Source organism: Odontesthes bonariensis, chromosome 21 (genome assembly GCF_027942865.1).
Source record: "Odontesthes bonariensis isolate fOdoBon6 chromosome 21, fOdoBon6.hap1, whole genome shotgun sequence".
Lineage (NCBI taxonomy): Eukaryota > Metazoa > Chordata > Actinopteri > Atheriniformes > Atherinopsidae > Odontesthes > Odontesthes bonariensis.
The window spans coordinates 30,630,513-30,648,428 of NC_134526.1; the positions used below are offsets into that span (position 1 = coordinate 30,630,513).

Consider the following 17,916-nt stretch of genomic DNA (forward strand, 5'->3'; position numbering starts at 1 on the left):
CAGCCATTAGATAGTTAAGGCGATGAGGATTAAGCAATAATTGCTGGTGAATTTGTTTTGGGAAGAAAGTTTTCACATTTTGTGAAATTAGCCATACTGCCATGTGTGTTTCTCACGCTGCTTTCAAAGTTTAGCTCTCTTTCTTTTGATGACTTTTCGTTCGCCTATCTTGGGACACTTTCACTTTAGCTGAAAGAGAGAGATCAAATACGGTGTTGAACTAATTTCAAACCAGTGTGATAACCAGCCGTGCACATGGAAAGTGCAGGGCATAAACTTGAGTGTAGTGTATTTATTTTAGTCTCCTCTCTTCTGATAGGATAATCCTCTTCCACACTCCAGTCAAGGAGATCCAGTTGGTGTCAGCATCAGTTGAAACATTCCTCCACAACGGGAGTTAATAGTAGTTGTATTTTTGAGGGATAAAACTGATATGTCTGTGTTGTTAGAGTAAACGGTAGTGGTAGTATTTGCAGTATTTATTATAATTTATTTTTTATTTTTTTTACTGTTAACTGTCACAGTACACTACTCGGGAACAACAGAATTAGGAGCTGTAATAGTAGGAGCTGTAATAGTATTTACAGTAACAAAAATATACTGAAAATGTATTTAATTGACAATAGTGTGGATCGTAAAAACTTTGTAACTATGGCAAATCAGAAGAGAGGAGACATCAGACACCGTCTCTGCCTCCAGTCTCAAAAGTCAAGATGCCAACCAAGTGTGTGTTGAGCAGCTAAGACCCTGTAAGCTGTAAGGTGTGGGGTTGCCAAAAAATGTATGCTGATACTAATCCATATAAAATGTTTAAACCTAATTGGATACGCATTTGCAGTTTGGCAATAAAACTCTTTTTTTAATACTAAAATGAAATAATAAAATGGTCTGTACTAATATAGTGCTTTTCTAGTCTGCTTGACAACTCGACGCGCTTTAACACTACACGCTACGTTCACCCACTCACACACAATCATACAGCACTTCTTAGTCTATACAGTATTACAGGCTATGCAGCGTGTGGTAATATTTACAAATCCGAATGGTCATCAATCTGAGCCTTTGTCATTACTGCTAAGAAATGCACATTATTAAATCAACCTGTTGTTTAGGCCTTTTCTTTGAGCGTAGATGGATAAATTGTAAAATTGTCGATAAACTGTAAATATAAATGTCAAGAGTAATGCTCGTCTTTGAGTCGATACTGTCACCTTATTGGCATCTGATAGATTAGAGCATACAAAGTAATAACGTTACAATATCATTAGCTAAAAATAAAATAGATTTGTGTATGTCATAGGTTTTGTAACAGCCATTGTCGAAGAGACTTTTCATTGCTCATTAACCAGTAAAATGTTTTCATCCTACAGGTTTGTGTGCAAGAACAATGGTGTTCTGTTTGAGAATCAGCTGCTACAGATTGGCATCAAGTCAGAGTATCGTCAGAATCTGGGTGAGTTTTCCTGGCATAGTTGGTTGGCCTTGTCTGGACTTGGTATATTGTGGGCATGGCTTGTAGTGATCTATTATCAAATGGCTGTGGCTCAGAGAGTTCCTCTCGTAGGACTTATATTAAAGATGGATATAGCCACCATGGTGTAACCCACTATTTGTGGATTGCTGTCATAAAGCTTTCAGTGTAGCATGTAACCAAAGTTGTAACCAAAATCTTACGTTTGTGCAGCAAGAGGTGAAGTGCAAAGAGTGGATCTGAGCAAGAGTCCAAGGTCATTATTCACATTTAGTGGGTTACTCACATAATATTGTATTACTTTGCATCCATGTACAGTTTAAGGGTTGTTTTAAAATCCACCATCCTTACAATTGTCATCAAGAAATGGATTGACTAGAGACTAGGGTTGTGCCGATGGACGATATCATTGTCCATCGTCATTTATGACCCACCATCACGATGGATGGTAACTATCGTGATGCCACGCCCACTTTTATTTTTTTTATTTATTTTTATCAAACCGAAACACAATGGCTATGGCATTTACCTTTTTTGTTTTTTTTACTGCAAAAGCTTTAAAATAATTCGTCATGCACTTCACTATAGGCCTATGATATCACAGCAGAACACCAAAAGAAAAGAATAATAAAAATATAAGCGCAAGAAAAATAATAAAACAAACAAACATAAAGCATGACTTGCCTGTACCGAAACTCGCTAAACTGTAATAACTTAAAAGGTTAAGAGGGCCGACACGGGTGCAGCCTATTCCAACATATTTACACGTCAATGTTTCTGGCCAAAAAAACCAACATATTGACCTTGTCTGGCTTTAATAAGCTGTGGACTGGCGTGACCACACTGCCCGCGGTGCTGAAAACTCTTTCCGAAGGCGTGCTGGTAGCGCATAAGCAGAGATACTTTCTAGCGATTTTTGCCATCAAAGGAAACCTGCTCTGGTTACTTTCTCTGGTTACTTCCCATAGTTTGGGAAAGTTTCCAAATGCCTAAATGCACTGAGTTGCGGCCATGCGATCAGCTGTTTGTGTTAACGAGCGGAGCAGCTGAACAGCCGGATAGTGACATTCTGGCACGGGCCATTCAAACGCAATGGAAGGATGTTTTTTTCCCCCTTACAGCTAAAGCCTGGGAAGTCTGTGTAGAATCATCACCATGTAGCTTATATACTACCGTTTTATTATTATTATTTTATCATAATTTTATTATTATTAGATCATGAGTCGTAGCCACCCAACCCCTCCCCCGACGACGACAACGATATCATCGTTCATCACGATGTTTCACTGTAAACATCGTCTTATGCCAATTAAGAAGACATCGCCCAACCCTACTAGAGACTAATACAAAAAAATAGATTTAGTACCAAGCTGTCACATGGTTGTTTCTTCTTTAAAGCTTGACATTTGAACATTTTAACTCTTTAGGAACTAACTAATTTTTTGCAACTAACCACAAAGGACCAATCAGGGGACTGCAGCTTTTGGCCTTTAAGTGTTGCTTCATTCTTTAGCTTCTGAGGTTGCTTGTCTAGTTGGATTCAAAAAGGGGGAATGGTTTGGTGCAATTCATTGCTAGGTGTGTTTGACCAGGCCTGATGTATTTAATACTTTTACTTTTTAATCTTGAGTAGTCCACAAACCACAGGCCATGTTAATAAGTGAAATAATCTTTTAATTTCTCTGTCATTCTTAGGGAGAATGTACTTGTTCTATGGTAACAAGACATCAGTGCAGTTTGCCAGCTTCACCACCACAGTCAGCTGTCCTGGAGAGCTTCAGTCTCATATCCTTTAAGTATATTTATAAACTACTAAAAAATACACTGCCTGGCCAAAACAAAACTGGATTTTACTCAGCAAATAGGTAAGAGCCTTCTATTGGACAATTACTGCATGAGCGATTATCTTTCAGCTGGCAGCGAGTTATTTAACCCCAACTGATGCAATGAGTAGCTTCTCATGTCTTAAACAACCATGTCGAACGACACATCCCGTGGTCGTGGAAAAGATGTTAGTCTGTTTGATAAGGGTCATATCATTGCATGCATCAAGCAGAGAAAACATCTAAGGAGACTGCAGAAACTACTAAAGTTGGGTTAAGAACTGTTCAACCCATTATTAAAAACTGGAGGGATAGTGCGGAACCATCATCTTTAAGGTAGAAATGTGGACGGAAAAGAATCCTAACTGATCGTGATCACTTGAACGTTTGGTGAAATCAAATCACAGAAAAACAACAGTAGAACTCAGGGCTGTTTAATAGTGAAAGTAAGAGCATTTCCACACGCACAATGCGAAGGGAACTCAAGGGATTGGGACTGAACAGCTGTTTAGTCCTAAGAAAACCACGTATCAGTGAGGCTAATCAGAAAAAAAGGCTTCAATTTGCCCGGGAGCATAAAGATTGGACTCTGGAGTGATGGAAGGAGGTCATGTGGTCTGATGAGTCCAGATTTACCCTGTTCCACAGTGATGGGCGCATCAGGGTAAGAAGAGAGGCAGATGAAGTGCTGCACCCATCACGCCTAGTGCCTACTGTACAAGCCTGTGGGGGCAGTGCTATGATCTGGGGCTGCTGCAGGTGGTCAGGTCGAGGTTCAGCAACATTATGCGCCCGAGGTCAGCTGACTACTTGAATATACTGAGTGACCAGGGTGTTCCATCTGTGGATTTTTTCTTCCCTGATGGCACGGGCATATTCCAAGATGACAATTCATCTGGCTCAGTATGTGACAGAGTGGTTCAGAGAGCATGAGACACATTTTCACACATGGGTTGGCCACCACAGAGTCCAGACCTTAACCCCACTGAGAAGCTTTATGATGTGCTGGAGAAGACTTTGCACAGTTTAAAAGTTTATGCAACTCTGGATGGAAATAAATCTTGTGACATTGCAGAAGCTTATCCAAACAATGCCACACCGAATGAGTGCCGTTATCAAAGCTAAAGGCAGTCCAACAAAATATAAGTGTGTGACTTCTTTTTTTGGCCTGGCAGTGTACATCTCACATTATCATATCATATACACGTGAGAGAAGAGTAACATGCGAGTTTGCCTCTTTTTTTGGTTGGAAGTCAATATATTGCATTTCCTAATGGACCTTGACAACTGTTTACAGCTCAATGTTCAAACCAAACAAGTGGAACCACTGGTAGAGGGTGGTGCCCAGATCCAGCAGGTCCTTAACATCGAGTGCCTGACTGACTTCTCTGATGCTCCACTGCTGAACATAAAGTTCAGGTAAACTTTTAAAACCATCCCAAGCCTTAAAAGTGAGTGATTGTACTAACAGAATTGCTTTTAAATGTTGTCTGGCTTATCTGCAGTGTTAAAAAGATTTGGCTCAAAGAAGTGGTATTTCGCACATTTTAGTATTTATGAAGAAATAAAATTGAAAGAACTTGTTTTTTAAAATTTTTCAATCATACTTCACAGTGAGTGAAAGGCAAGATTTCCTTTTGTACAGCGTCCCAATTAATAATTAGTTTCCTCCACCATATGGAAAATGGTTTTGAGCATAGGCTTATGACAAGCCTACAGATTGTAAATCTCTAGCAGTATATTTTATTACCTTTGACTCCACTGAGTTGTGGATAAGTTTTTGTTTGTAAAAGTCTACAATAACGTTATCCCTATTCTGTATGCTTTGTTGTTCTAAGTGGTACATCTAGCAGCAGGTACCAGAACTGGTACTGTAATGATGTGGACCCACGCTAATGTTCACTCTTGGATTCAAAGCAGAATTTCTGCATTGCCAGTGTTGTATTTGCAGCAAAACCTAACTCACATTTTGATTGTAGACTCGTTTATTCAATCAAGGGTTTTTACCTACTGATATAATTCCATCTTAAATGTTTAAATGGGAGTCCAGTTTGTATTGGTTAATATTTACACCCCTAATATACGCTGATCTTAATTCTTGTACATGTAAGTTTACCCTTAAAACTGCAATGAATGATTATAAAGAAAATTTAGGCTTCTTGTGTGTTTTAATCCACCAAGTCTGGGAATGACTATTCAATGAATATAACTTTTCCACCATTACTGCAAATTGAGACACAATGGTTTACTGTTGTAGTGCAAACATAATTGCATCCCACGAGAATAAATAATGTTTAGGTGTGATGGAGGAAAAGCGAACTAAACCTTTGACATGCAGCAGGATAGAGAGCAAGGCGACAGGGAGATTTTGTTTTGATAAATGAGCTGAAATAATTCTTGCATCGTTGCACATGTACGGAAGCCAAGAACGGCCATGAATTAAAAAGAAAATAAAAAATTTTATGCACTGTTATCTTGTGATAACGACTTATTTCAAAGTAGTGAGAGAGAAAAAAACGACTTATCTCGTCATCTCGACATAACAAAGATCGTTTTCTCGTGATAATTAATTTCAACCTACAAGAGCTGCCACGAATGGCTTCTGTACAGCTGCTAACCGGTAGCCCCTAAACAAACCCAGTCAATTAAACAAAGTAACGTAAAGTGTAACTTACCGGTCGGCTACAGCCGGTGGCTACCGAAGCCGTTCGTGGCAGCTCTTGTAGGTTGGAATCAGGACGGTCACATTAACCAGAGCGCCATCATCAGACTTGAAAATTATCCCCCCATGAGCTGTCACCTTACCGTGGTGGGGGGGGTTTGCGTGCCCCAATGAGTCTGGGAGCTATGTCGTCCGGGACTTTAAGCCCCTGGTAGGGTCACCCATGGCAAGCAGATCCTAGATGAGGGACCAGACAAAGAACAGCTCACAAGAACCCCCTATGATGATTAAGAAAAATGGACACCGTGTACCCTTGCCCGGATGCGGGTTACCGGGGCCTCCCCCTGGAGCCAGGCCCAGGGGTGGGGCCCGCCGGCGAGCGCCTGGTGGCCGGGTCTGTGCCCGTGGGGCTCGGTCGGGCACAGCCCAAAGAAATTACACAGGTCCCCCTTCTGATGGACTCACCACCCGTGGGAGGGGCCAAGGGGGTCGGGTGCTTTGTGAGCTGGGCGGCAGCCGAAGGCGGAGACCTTGGCGGTCTGATCCTCGGCTACTGAAGCTGGCTCTTGGGATGTGGAACGTCACCTCTCTGCTGGGGAAGGAGCCTGAGCTGGTGCGCGAGGCTGAGCGGTTCTGGCTAGATATAGTCGGACTCACCTCAACGCATGGCTTGGGCTCCGGAACCAACCTCCTCGAGAGGGGTTGGACTCTCTTCACTCTGGAGTTGCCCGCGGTGAGAGGCGTAGAGCAGGTGTGGGCATACTTATTGCCCCCCGGCTGTGCGCCTGTACATTGGGGTTTACCCCGGTAGACGAGAGGGTAGCCTCCCTCCGCCTTTGGGTGGGGGGACGGGTCCTGACTGTTGTTTGTGCTTATGCACCGAACAGCAGTTCAGAGTACCCACCCTTTTTGGATTCCCTGGGGGAGGCACTGGAGAGTGCTCCTGCGGGAGACTCCCTCGTCTTGCTGGGGGACTTCAATGCTCACGTGGGCAATGACAGTGAGACCTGGAGGGGCGTGATTGGGAGGAACGGCCCCCCCGATCTGAATCAGAGTGGTGTTTTGTTGTTGGACTTCTGTGCTCGTCATGGACTGTCCATAACGAACACCATGTTCAGGCATAAGGGTGTCCATATGTGCACTTGGCACCAGGACACACTAGGCCGCAGCTCGATGATCGACTTTGTAGTCGTATCGTCGGACTTGCGGCCGTATGTCCTGGACACTCTGGTGAAGAGAGGGGCGGAGCTGTCAACTGATCACCACCTGGTGGTGAGTTGGCTCCGCTGGTGGGGGAGGAAGCCGGTCAGACCTGGCAGGCCCAAACGTATTGTGAGGGTCTGTTGGGAACGGCTGGCGGAATCTTCTGTAAGGAGGAGTTTCAACTCCCACCTCCAGCAGAGCTTCAACCATGTCCCAGGGGAGGTGGGGGACATTGAACCCGAATGGGCCATGTTCCGTGCCTCCATTGTTGAGGCGGCCGACCGGAGCTGTGGCCGTAAGGTGGTCGGTGCCTGTCGTGGCGGCAACCCCTGAACCCGCTGGTGGACACCAGTGGTGAGAGAAGCCGTCAAGCTGAAGAAGGAGTCCTATCGGGCCTTTTTGGCCAGTGGGACTCTGGAAGCAGCTGATGGGTACCGACAGGCCAAGTGGAACGCGGCCTCGGCGGTTGCTGAGGCAAAAACTCGAGCTTGGGAGGAGTTCGGGGAGGCCATGGAGAATGATTTCCAGACGACCTCGAGGAGTTTCTGGTCCACCATCCAGCGGCTCGGGGGGGAAAGCGGTGCACCGTCAACACCGTGTATGGTGAGGGCGGGGCTCTGCTGACCTCAACTAGGGACGTCGTGAGTCGGTGGGGGGAATACTTCGAGGGCCTCCTCAATCCTACCGACACGCCTTCCGATGAGGAGGCAGAGTTGGGGAGCTCGGACGTGGGGCCTCCCATTTCTGGGGCTGAGGTTGCCGAGGTGGTTAAAAAAACTCCTCGGTGGCAAGGCCCCGGGAGTGGATGAGGTCCGTCCTGAGTTCCTCAAGGCTCTGGATGTTGTGGGGCTGTCTTGGTTGACATGCCTCTGCAGCATCGCGTGGACATCGGGGGCAGTGCCTCTGGACTGGCAGATCGGGGTGGTGGTCCCCCTCTTTAAAAAGGGGGACCGGAGGGTGTGTTCCAACTATAGGGGGATCACACTCCTCAGCCTCCCTGGTAAGGTCTATTCGGGGGTACTGGAGAGGAGGATCCGCTGGTTAGTCGAATCTCGGATTCAGGAGGTGCAGTGTGGTTTTCGTCCTGACCGTGGAACAGTGGACCAGCTCTATACCCTCCGCAGGATCCTGGAGGGTGCATGGGAGTTCGCCCAACCGGTCTACATGTGTTTTGTGGACTTGGAGAAGGCGTTCGACCGTGTCCCTCGGGGACTCTTGTGGGGGATGCTCCGGGAGTATGGAGTGCCGGACTCCTTGATATGGGCTGTTCGGTCTCTGTATGACCGGTGTCAGAGTTTGGTCCGCATTGCCGGCAATAAGTCGGACATGTTTCCTGTGAGGGTTGGACTCCATCAGGGCTGCCCTTTGTCACCGATTCTGTTCATAATTTTTATGGACAGAATTTCTAGGCGCAGCCGGGGCGTTGAGGGGGTCCGTTTTGGCGACCTCAGAATCAGGTCTCTGCTTTTTGCGGACGATGTGGTTCTGTTGGCGTCGTCGGGCCGTGACCTTCAGCTCTCACTGGAGCGGTTCGCAGCCAAGTGTGAAGCGGCTGGGATGAGAATCAGCACCTCCAAATCTGAGACCATGGTCCTCGGCCGGAAAAGGGTGGAATGCCCTCTCCGGGTCGGGAATGAGATCCTTCCCCAAGTGGAGGAGTTCAAGTATCTCGGGATCTTGTTCACGAGTGAGGGACGAATGGAGCAGGAGATTGACAGACGGATCGGTGCGGCGTCTGCAGTGATGTGGGCTCTGCACCGGCCCGTCGTGGTGAAGAAGGAGCTGAGCCAGAAAGCGAAGCTCTCGATTTACCGCTCAATCTATGTTCCTATCCTCACCTATGGTCACGAGCTGTGGGTAGTGACCGAGAGAACGAGATCGCGAATACAAGCGGCCGAAATGAGTTTCCTCCGCAGGGTTTCTGGGCTCTCCCTTAGAGATAGGGTGAGAAGCTCGGTCATCCGGGAGGGGCTCGGAGTAGAACCGCTGCTCCTCCGCATCCAGAGGAGTCGGATGAGGTGGCTCGGGCATCTGGTTAGGATGCCTCCTGGACGCCTCCCTGGTGAGGTGTTCCGGGCCCGTCCCACTGGGAAGAGGCCCCGGGGAAGACCCAGGACACGTTGGAGAGACTATGTTTCTCGGCTGGCCTGGGAACGCCTCGGGGTCCCCCCAGAAGAGCTGGAGGAAGTGGCCGGGGACAGGGACGTCTGGGTTTCTCTGCTTAAGCTGCTGCCCCCGCGACCCGATCCCCGGAGAAGCAGAAGATTATGGATGGATGGATGGAAAAAAAAATTTGAGAAAACGATCTTTGTTATATCGACATAACAAAATAATAAGTCAGGTTTTTTTGTTGTTGTTGTTTTTTTCCCACAACTTTGATAATAAGTCGTTATTACGAGATAACAGTGCATAGAAAAAATGATAAATCCATGGCCGTTCTCGACTTCCGTACACATGAATAATAATAATACTTTTATTTATAAAGCACACTTCATCTGGGATCTCAGAGTGCTACAAGGTAAAAGCAACAAGTTAAAAGCATAGAAGCATAATAAAGAAAAACTGATCAAATACACAGATCATAGTCATGTCAGCAGTCAAAGGCCTTTTTGGATAAAAAGGTTTTTAGGCCAGCTTTAAGAGTCCAGACTCTGCAGCCCTCAACTGGATACGGAGACTGTTCCGTAGGCAAGGTGCCGCTGAGCAGAAGGCTCGGCCTCCCGCGGTGGGAGGAGGAGGCTGCCTGCAGATCTGAGGGTGCGGCTGGAGGATTGTGGAGTTCTTGTAAGTGAGGAGGTGCGTGTCCAATGAGACATTTGTGGGTGAGCAGCAGAATTTACTAGTTGATCCGAATTGGGACAGGGAGCCAGTGCAGTGAGTAGAGGACGGGGGTTAGGTGCTCATGTGTGCTGGCAGCGCTGTTTTGAATATCTTGCAGCTTCTGGATGTACCTGCCAGGAATCCCGGTGAATGTGTTTTCTATAACTCGCATTTGTATTGTATGTGTTGTTTTGAATGGATATTCTGTGATTGAAAAATGTACACATGGCTTGTAATGAAGCAGCTGGCTGGACTTATTATTGGAATAGGGTCTAGGATTAGTTATATTCCAATGGAACAACAGACAAAAACATGCCCACAGATTTCTAAACTTGTTTTTTGTGTGTTATTACGGTCAGATATGGAGGAGCTTTGCAAAACCTGACACTCAAGCTGCCTGTCACCATCAACAAGTTCTTCCAGCAAACTGAGATGGCCTCTAACGACTTCTTCCAGCGCTGGAAACAGCTGAGCCAGTAAGAGATCGGTCTGCCCATTTCTAAAGTATTTCCATCACCTGAGTTGGTCTGTTTTTCCCATGTTGCACCATGTCAAGCTGCCGTGGCATGTTTCCACTTAGCAAGCTCACAAGGAGATGGCAGAGCCGTGTTGTTGTGGTCCTACTTGGTCGTACTTTGTAGCAGAATTGACTACAGCCGTGACAGTTCTCTTTTTGTGTGCAGATATGTTGAGTCCATTTTATTAAGTCTCACTTCATCAACTCGCAATATATTTTCTAGTTTTCACATCAGTCTGTGTGGTTTAAGGTGTAGCTCCACTTCTGTTTCCCTTTTTGTTGCATCGACCTCATTTTCACATGTGCAGATTTGAATTTTAGCCAATTCCAAGCTTTCCTAGAATTGTTGATTTAAAATAAACAGCAATTGACCGGCGAACTATACGAATGCTTGTGCGTAAAGAGAGTATGGGAAATGCAGTCTGTGTATCACACATTTTTATGGTTGATAAGTGACAGTACGAGTGCTGCATGTATATGCATATTACTAAATCCAATTCATATATTCTGTTTTGTGCAGTCAGCAGTTTTACAATTACAAGAACGAGTTTTACAAATGGTTAAAGCCGCACTGAGCTATAAGATGAGCTATAAGATCTAAAGATCACATACTATTACTGTGTTTTTGGGATTAGCATAATACATTGCAGAGGAAAAAGTTGTTGCACCCTACTAAATGCTTCAACTGTCCACACAATGGTCACTATGGAGATCTATTAATAAACTCATTATGTTTCTCTCCTCAGGCCTCAGCAAGAAGCACAAAAGATATTCAAGGCCAACAACAGCATGGACACGGAGGTACTCAAGGCAAAGGTAAAACCACATTTAAGCGACCATTCTTCTGTGTGCTGTTCCTGATGTATCTCCACGATAAAGTTGTCCTCAGACGAAGTGAAGTGCCCGTCAGAAATGGTATTCTTACAACAAAACATTTGCCATTCATTGATCTTTTTGAGATCTTTTCATTTTCTTACTTTTACATAGTGCTCGATTCATTTCTTTGTGTGCAAACTTTTTTTCTAAATTGTGTCCATGTAACTCTGCCTCCGATAACAGTTCTATTGCTTTATGGTTTGGCACATAAGATGACATGGTTTAGAAAAAAGAAATCAACAGTAATAGTAAAGAAAAATAAATAAATAAATATTGTACATCATATTAATGTAGCCAAGATTGTACTTTCTGTTGATACTTTGAATCAATCCCATTACATTGTTGTACTTCATGTGATGTGCATGTATGTGTGTCTTTAGCTGCTGGGATTAGGAATGGCCTTGCTGGACAACGTTGATCCAAATCCAGAAAACTACGTGTGTGCTGGAGTGATCCAGACCAAGGGTCAGCAAGTCGGATGCCTGCTGAGACTGGAGCCCAACGCTCAGGCACAGGTACAACACACCTGCTGGCTGTAAAGCCACTGCGGAAACGTTTAATCCTGTTTGTTTACACGCACAGTTACGTTGAGCTATCGTTATATCTCAGTTCAGTCAGTTAATTAGACGAGGTTTACACGCACAGATTTTATGAGCTTTGGTCAATAAATGTTTTTGAGGAGGAATACATTTTAAAGTCTCATGAGCAGCAGGTATTCAGTAATAGCAATAATGAATAAAGGATATGCAGGCTCATGAGGTTCTTCAGTTTTCTCTCTGATTCCAAACTTTGCCACTTTGCTTTTACCATCAAACCTTTGTGATTTTTGCAGATGTACCGTCTGACTCTGCGCTGCAGCAAAGACTCTGTGTCCAGGCGTCTCTGCGAGCTGCTGGCCGAACAGTTCTAGATTACCTACTTCAACTGTGACCAGTACTTCCATCATCCCACCAGCGACCTCTCTGTCGAGTCCTCTTGCCGCACCTTTCATCCTCCCTCCAATGAAGAGTCTTCGAATTAAAAAAAAAACAGAAAAAAAGAAAAAAAAAAGCGTAATCTACAAGGGAAAAAGCAACGGCTGCTAGCAGCAGCAATATTATTGTCATTACTCATGTCCCTGAGTCAGATACTAGTTCATCTTTTATTTGTTTATTAACATGATGCTACACTCTGTAGGTTATCTTGTTGGTTTATCTGTGTAGCTGTTGTGTGTGATGCCAGGAGTGTGAGTGCATGTGTTTCATGGTTGTGCTGGGGTCTCATTCTCTATCCAGATGATATAATTGTTTGGTCTGTATTTCTGCGTGTGTAGATGTGTATGAGAGATTTAATTTGTTGAACATTCCTTAAAGTCAAACGGGAGAAGCTGTAAACTACACACATGCAACCCCAATCACATCCACTCAGAAATAAAAGGCCTCCATGATTCCCTGTGGTGGGTCCCATTTATTGAATGAGACCTGAGGGTTTGTCAAGCATTCCAAGTAAAAATGCACTTTGTGTTAAAATCCTCTCAGCTTGAGCCCTCTTAATTTTCTAATGAATGGTCCTGTTCCTCTCACGCAGCCCCGCAGTGAGTTGCTCATGATTTCAATGATCTTGTTATCGCTTTGTATGTAAATATGTGCCAGTGAATCTCTTATTTTTGGAGACATTCCCATCATGCTTGTTTAGAGTGCTAGTGGTTACCGAGCTACTCGAGTGGAAGGATGGCACAGAATGGACTCTATGTAGAAGATGAATATGCTGATGGATGGCACCTGCACAGTTAAAGCTGTCTTTGGTTCGTCATTCCCACAGACTACTTTTCTCATAGTGCCAGGTGTCGTTAAAAGTCTGGAGGTATTTTTGAGCTGTTCCTCCTCACAGGTAGGGAAGTTTCACCTTTTAACACTTCTGTATTTGGGTAACTTTCAGTAGCATCCTCTACCATAGCAAGAGAAGAAGGAAATGTGTGGACACAATTCAAGTCAATGGATAGCACCTAGGCTTAGTAATGAGACCTGAACTGGAATCTTACTTATTTTTGGTTATCATGACTAGAGGATATAGGTGCTAGTTTGGGTTGCTTCGCCAGTGTTTATGAATTTATATAGCATTCGCGACCACTGCCATCCCAGTTGGAACAGAAAGGAGTCCCTGCTTCTTTTGCTAAAAACAATTTTAGGAGAGATTTATGCCAGTAGATCAGACTTCTACTCAGCCACTTCAGTAACTGTTTTGAAAACACAAATGCTTCAGAACTACAGAATGCTTTAGTTTGGTTTTTTTGTAGCCTTAAAAGTGCTTCGTACAAGCACTGATGTGGGTGGGTGAGATGCGAGACACCCAGATTTCCTACAGGGGATGCCGAATATACATGTGAATACGGGTGAGAAGAAAAGCCGAAAGAAATTTCAAATACGTGGTCACATTATTTTCAATGGCTGCACAGCAATCAGGACATTGTACTTTGTAGTGGAAAATTTACAAATTTTGTGTGCGTGTACATGAGTTTGTGTCTATGCAGTGCTACTAGCTTAAGAAGCCTCATGTATCAGTGTTCAGGAACTGTCCAATACCCGTGTTAGAATTAAGAGTTACTCTGTAATGAAAAAATATGATAGTAAATCTATGCCATTTATCCCATTAGATATCTCCTGTCTTTTGTCCCACTGACACATGATGGCAGCTGCATACGTCCAACAGGTGGTGAACACAGTAGGGACCATAGCAGGAATGATAAGAATCTTGTGTTGCAGCTGAGAAAGTAAGACCTCTGGGTTTCTAATACTCTCTGCTCCCGTCTTCTTCAAGGCTCGTCTTTCATTTAGCTCCTGCAACAACCGTTTCTTTCAGCATTAAATGTAAATTGAGAGCTATTGTGCACTTTAATAAGATGTACTCAAAATGCCACAAGAAGAAAGATTTTTAGAAATTGTGAAAATTAAAAACTGTTATTACTCTCCAAAAGCAGGGATGTCTGTGAGATCACAAAAGAATATAAGTTAACTTCAAACTAAAGGGAGGAAAAGAGAAAAAAAAAAAGAGAGTGATTCTTATTGGAACTGCACTTGTGATCTTTTCAGTTGAGGTAATAAACATTTTCTTTAAAAGAAAAAAGATGGAAAAAAAAAAAGCTTATGCTTACACATGAGCTCATGCTAATGTTCTCAAGTCTCAAGTGATGATGCTGAACATTCCACTGCTGCGAGTAGAAGGCAAGGCAATTTTATTTATAGAGCACAATTTGTACACAGGTAATTCAAAGTGCTTTACAGCTACATAAAATCACAAGAAGGCAATAAAATCATTAAAAAGAAATAGAAATAAAAAAAACATTAAAAATAATCATTAATTAATTGATTTAAAAGTGAAGAGTACAGGTAAAATACTTTCAGGTGTCATATGCACAGCTAAATAGAACTGTTAAAAAAACTGTTATATGTTGTAAATAGAACATCACTGATCTCTTAAAAGAACACATCTGCCTGTGTTCATTTTGAGAACAAGCTTGTGGCTTACAGAAAATGTTTTGTGAAAACATAAGAAATGAAATCCCCCCATTTGTTTTAAATGTTCTCCATAAAAACCCTTCAGTGAAATGTGGTAGTGGTAATAATGTTTTGGCTTCTTGTGCTCCATTTGGACCAGGCCATCCTTGATATATCAATGATTAACTCTGAATTCTACCAGTAAATTCTAAAGGAGGAAAATATCAGGACATTTGTCTCTTAACTGAATCTTGAGAGCAGAGGTTGGAACATAACAAATAAGGGAATGTGCTGCAAATGTTCGCTAAAGGTCCCAATAAAGTTTGCACCACATTTTGCGAACGTTGCTTAAAGTTGAGCTGGAAAGTTTTCTCAACTTCCATCGTCTTCACTTTTGGAAAATGTTCCTGTGCATGTCTGGGTACTCTGCTTCTTCCCACCGTCCTGAAATAGGTTAGCTGGTAATTCCAAATTTGCCTTGCCTCTTGCCTGGTGGCATCAAGGAGCCGGCCTAATGGGACAATTTAAGACCTGGATTTACCAACATGGTGTCCTACCTAAAATCCTCTGGCCACTAATGGTGTACGAGGTGACTGTAGCCGCATTCGGACAGAGCAGTTGAACGCAGTTCTAAGAACGGTCCACCTCGAATTCCGTTCTATGAACTGCCCTTCCCCAGGGGAACTGTTTAATTTTGCATTCACTCATGAGTCGGGGCCCCTGATAGGGACTGATGCGATGCAACCGTCTCCGACAGTGACGTGTTACTTAGATGTTTAATCTGTGTTCACGCATTGGCATAATAAAGACAGAGACATCAATATATAGAATCCGTTTTTGTGCATTATATGCTGAGACAAGTTTTTTCTTGGATTGTTGGAGTATAACTGTTTTAATCCAAGCCAATAGACCAAAGTGTATTTTTAAAACAACTTAAAAAATTTATAGAATTGAAGGATAAAGTAGTTTTGAATAACTTCGATTGGAGAAATTAATTTTATAGGGAAATCAGTTTTTGTGCATAAGTACTTGAGAGAAGCCTATATTCGGATTGCTGAAGAACAAGTGTGGTTAGTTCTCATACAGAATAATACAACAGTTTAATCATTGAAACCTGTTCAATAGGTTGAAAAATATGAAAGAGAACAAGTCTTAAGTTTGTTTGGTTGAAGGAATTTTATTGGGTACAAATGCCATATGGCTTTAGTTTATCATATGAAGCTCGGGCCTTTAACAAAGAAGCTTCTTGGCCTGAGATGCCTCGTTTGCCTTAACAACACTCCTGAGGGATCCAGCTCCATCAACACCGAGCACACATCTCCTTTCCTCACATTAAGTCCGTGTTACCTGCATTTAGCATACATCCAATGAAACCTGTGAAGCAGGTCTCGAATACTGCAGCTCGTTCCAAATTAAGGACCAGTAGCTCCAGAACTCCCTGCAACAGCTGTTTCCACTTGAGTGAAGCACTCTTTTCAAATGTTTCAAACTGATGTTAAATCCATGCTTTTTGGCAAGCACTGATTGAATATCTTTATATTTCAGGCTAAATCTAAAAATATAACTATGAACCACTCTGATGTGTATGGGTACTCCATCATTGTGGTTGTTTCATGTATCCACGGTTCCACATGAACTAACAAGTAAATACATCATTATTGTGAGGTAATACAAAAATATTGCTAGGGAACACAAAAAGATAAACTGTCCACAAGGGGTCCATGTAAAGCAGCCCTTCTTTCAGAATATTTGAGGCATAAGTTAGCTGGAGTAAACTAAATTGGCTCAGCTCTTGGAGGCACCTGGTGATCTATGAGTAACATTCTGTGTTATCCAAATGTAAGTGTTTTTAAGCTTGGGAAAAATATGCACACAAGACCGGGTGTGCTGCAATGGAGATCTGATCTCTAACATGATCACCTTTCCTTTTTCAGTTTCCACTTTTGAGTTGTTTATCATTTTGCTCGCACATCTATGTTTAATTATGTTTGTACAGTTACATACACATTGTGTTAATCTATCTACATTGAGCAGTTAATCTATAAAAATATTGCTGGCAAAAACAGTAATCAAATAACAGTACTTTTGTCACAATTGCATTTTTTGATCATGTTTTAGGTTTCTGTATAGTCTTTAGTTTTTGCCATGTTTTCCTCAGTCTCTCTTCAGCTTCACTCACGCCACCTGCGTTTTTTCCCCTGTAAAGGAAAATTGATTCTTATACATTATATTGAGTGTTACTGTGTATAACCTATAATAACCTCCTGAAAGGATACCACCCTGTCCTGTTTTCTCTCAAATGCTGTTTTACAGTGGTGGGCTTGTTAGAATAGATAGAGCTGCACCTTAAGGAGGATAGGTAGTGAAGATGGTACTTCACTACCTCTCGCTGTGTCGGATCTGGACCAGGGGCCTCACGTACAAAGACTTTAGTGGATTTCCTACTGAAACATGGCGTACGCTCAAACCCAAATGCCCTCCAACGTACAAAAATATCTGGATGTATGAATCTGTGCACGCATCAATAAAAGCACATTTCGTTTGTACATCCCAATCAACGTGGAATTGAGCGCACATGTCGGAGCACCCGACTCCTCCCTGTCCACGCCCCTAATTAAATATGCAAATATTGAAGTATGTTTGCATATTTAAGCGGGGGGGGTGACCGACTCTGTTTGAACAGAGAGTCGGGGCACTGCTCTGGGTGACACTGCTCTCTCTGGGGTGGTGGGAGCACATGTGGGTGACTCTGATTACCCCCAAGGTAAATACCTACGTATTTGTGTAACTCACAACAAACGTGTTCATACAGTATGACAACCTTTTTGATGACTCATATTTATTTATTTTACAATGATTTATTGATCTAATATTCTCAGTTGTTATTTGGTATAATAATAGCAATCATTATGGTAAATGGCTTTTGTCACTGACATTTTTTAATGGACATGTCGTCGGTGTGTATTCACAGGAGAGAGGGGGCCTCAAAAGAAGAACTTCCATACAGCCGTTTGGGAAAATGATGATTTTATTGTAAAACATGTCATGGTTTTGTAGTATAGAATGTCATG

The 17,916-nt window shown here is 43.2% G+C and overlaps 1 protein-coding gene across 3 annotated transcripts in view; it reads left to right on the forward strand.

The window, feature by feature from the left end:
- Positions 1-14,000, forward strand: part of ap2a1 (adaptor related protein complex 2 subunit alpha 1) — a 62,962-nt gene extending 48,962 nt beyond the window's left edge. For all 3 annotated transcript variants that reach the window (XM_075453866.1, XM_075453867.1, XM_075453868.1), the window contains 7 exons: positions 1,371-1,453; positions 3,167-3,255; positions 4,589-4,713; positions 10,339-10,455; positions 11,243-11,312; positions 11,753-11,887; positions 12,205-14,000. In XM_075453866.1, the coding sequence (XP_075309981.1) occupies positions 1,371-1,453; positions 3,167-3,255; positions 4,589-4,713; positions 10,339-10,455; positions 11,243-11,312; positions 11,753-11,887; positions 12,205-12,282 (697 nt within the window). In that variant the 3' untranslated portion in view covers positions 12,283-14,000. The remainder of the gene's footprint in view (positions 1-1,370; positions 1,454-3,166; positions 3,256-4,588; positions 4,714-10,338; positions 10,456-11,242; positions 11,313-11,752; positions 11,888-12,204) is intronic.
- Positions 14,001-17,916: the final 3,916 nt, after the last annotated feature.